At 56.4% G+C, this 2,561-nt stretch overlaps 1 protein-coding gene across 7 annotated transcripts in view; it reads left to right on the forward strand.

Moving 5' to 3' along the window:
- RLN3 (relaxin 3) overlaps window positions 1-2,561 on the forward strand; it is a 23,407-nt gene that overhangs the window by 14,312 nt on the left and 6,534 nt on the right. For 3 of the 7 annotated variants that reach the window (XM_014529470.1, XM_014529471.1, XM_005881599.2), the window contains exon 2: window positions 2,113-2,485. The exons of 3 other annotated variants lie outside the window; for them this stretch is intronic. In XM_014529470.1, the coding sequence (XP_014384956.1) occupies window positions 2,113-2,408 (296 nt within the window). In that variant the 3' untranslated portion in view covers window positions 2,409-2,485. Of the gene's footprint in view, window positions 1-2,112; window positions 2,486-2,561 lie in introns of those variants that run through there. One more of the 7 variants, XR_001359708.1, reaches the window with a different exon arrangement.

Genomic DNA, 2,561 nt, shown 5'->3' on the forward strand with positions numbered 1-2,561 from the left:
AGAGAGAGAGAGAGAGAGAGAGAGAGAGAGAGAGAGAGAGAGAGGCATGCCAGGGAGGTTGGGGTTGTTCTTTCTCAGAACAGCTCTAAGAAAGCACCCCCCGCAACCTAAACACACACACACACACACACACACACACACACACACACACACAGGATTCTGCGTTTCTGACGTCCAATCCCACTCAGGAGCCCTGGCAAAGGACCCCACAGCCTCCCAGGGGGCGGGCGGGCTGTGAAAAGCAGGCCACGGCTAAATGAAGAGCCACTTTGGGGAGCCCAGTCAGTCACCTGTGCAGCCGGCAGGCTTCACAGACTCTCCAGGGCTGGCGGCTGCCGGTTAATTAAAAGGGACTCCAGCCCCACCGCTGTCATTCAGCACCCAGGGCGCAAGTGAAACTCCGCTTTGCAGCTTTGCACACGGCCCCGGAGGAATGATGAGTAAGGCCCCAGCGGCAATGACCCACGCTCCATGCCCCCAGCAGCCAGCGGCTGGCCCAGGTTGGCTGGCAGCCCAGGTTAGGGCTTTGGAGAGGGGGAAGGAGGCGCAAGCTCACCCTTTTTCCTTCTTTTCTCCCCCACCCCCCTTCTGCTCTCTCTTACTCTCTCCTTTCATCAATCATTCAGCAACATATTCAGGGCTGCCTGTGTGCTAGGCTTCAGGTCAGCCCTCAGACACAGGGCCTGGGCCTCAGGAGCTTGATGCCCAGCGGAGGCGATGAGTGTTCTCATCACTGTCAGAGAAGGAGGAAGCAGCGGCTTCTGTGAGGATGCACGGGTGCAGGGCGGCACCCGAAGGACCCTGGGAGTGGGGACTGTCTACGTTTTGAGCTCTAAGTGCCTCACTCGCCTCTCCCTAGTCTCGACCCTCCCTCCTTCCCTCCCTCCCTCCATCTCAGTCTAGGGCACTCTGGCTTCCTCAGGGCATGTGGGGTGCACGCTCAGAGCCCTGGGCCTCACGGAGGTGCTTGCAGGAGCTGCTGCAGATAGGAGGTTAGGCCACACGCCTCCCCAGTGGGAGCGGGTTCAGGGGCAGCCCGGAGCCGCATCCTCAGCCTGAGCCCACGGGGATGGTCAAGTCGTCAAAGTTGGTCTTGGGTCCCTACACTCGGTCCCCTTTACTTAGAAACCCTCCCTCTGACGGCAATGGGTTCAGAGCCAGGAGTTCTGGAACCGACGTAATTCTAGATGCCAGAGCTGTCAGGGCAATAGTGGTCCACACCGCCTCTCAGTCCCAACCCCAACTGCAGGTTGGAAGCATGAGGCCGAGAGGGAGAGTCCTTGCCTGTGGTCCCACCGCCAGTGCGGGCCGCTGGGTGAGGCGAGGGACTGAGGAGGAGCACCTCCTAGGGCCTGGGCAACCTCCTGGGTGACTGCAGAGTGTGCCCATTCGCAGAGCCAGCGGCTTGGATGAAGCAACCGCTGAGGGCCCCACACGATGCCACAGGCGTCACGGGGTGGGAGGAGGGTTCCTGAGAAGAAGGAGGTTTTACGGTGTCATTGGGATGCTGAGACGTGCAGAGAAGAAACCACTGGCGAGAATCAGAACCGCATGCTCTGATGATGACATAAACTAGGGGCCTCGTGTACATGTCTCTGTCTCTTCTCTCACTCTCTGTCCCTTCTCCTTCTGTTTTTCTTTAAAATATATATATATATTTTTAATTGATTTCATAGAGGAAGGGAGAGGGATAGAGAGATAGAAACATCAATGATGAGAGAGAATCATTGAATGGCTGCCTCCTGCACAACCCCTACTAAGGATTGAGCCTGCAACCCAGGCATGTGCCCTGGGCTGAACTTGAACCTGGGACTCTTCAGTCCACAGGCCGACGCTCTATCCACTGAGCCAAACCAGCTATGTCCAAACCCATGTTCTTAACCACCAGGTCCTCCACAAATAAAGAGTAAGGGAAAAGAAATGACAGGAAGGTCAAGCTCAGTGAGGTTGAATATTAAACCCATCAAAGCTGAAACCTAGGCCTGAGTGGAATCAAAACCTTTAACCAGGAGACCATGTCAGAACAGAACAGCAGCTGGAACAAGCAGGAGCCAGGACTCTGAGTGTGACAGAAGCTGGGTCCCAAGCATGAACTCTTCTCATCTTTTGCAGGGGATGCCTTCCCACCCACTGACCCCTATGCACACAGCCAGCTGGGAGAGGCAGCAGGCTCCAGTGACTGGGGGGTCCTGACCAAGCCCGCCCAGGATTCCTATGGCTCTCTGCGGGTCACCCGAAAGGACCCAGATGGGGGTAGCCTCCTCAAAAAGTGCTGCAGAAGAGGTTGCGAAGAGAAGGAACTCGAGATATTCTGCAAGGACGGGTTTGGGGGGTTGGATTTGTTCAGGGTAATGGGGGGCGGACCTGGGCAGGGACTGGGAATCTGGGAGGACGAGGACCAATGCTGAATCCCTGTCTTTGGCCCCTCATACATTCACAGCGGGACAGATCAGAACCTTCTCCAACCGCAATAATAAAAGTTGCAAAGGACTCTGCAGCCTGTGTGTGTGTGTGTGTGTGTGTGTGTGTGTGTGTGTGTGTGTGTGTGTGTTGGGGGTGGG

This window comes from Myotis brandtii, unplaced genomic scaffold (genome assembly GCF_000412655.1).
Source record: "Myotis brandtii unplaced genomic scaffold, ASM41265v1 scaffold680, whole genome shotgun sequence".
NCBI classification, from domain to species: Eukaryota; Metazoa; Chordata; class Mammalia; order Chiroptera; family Vespertilionidae; genus Myotis; species Myotis brandtii.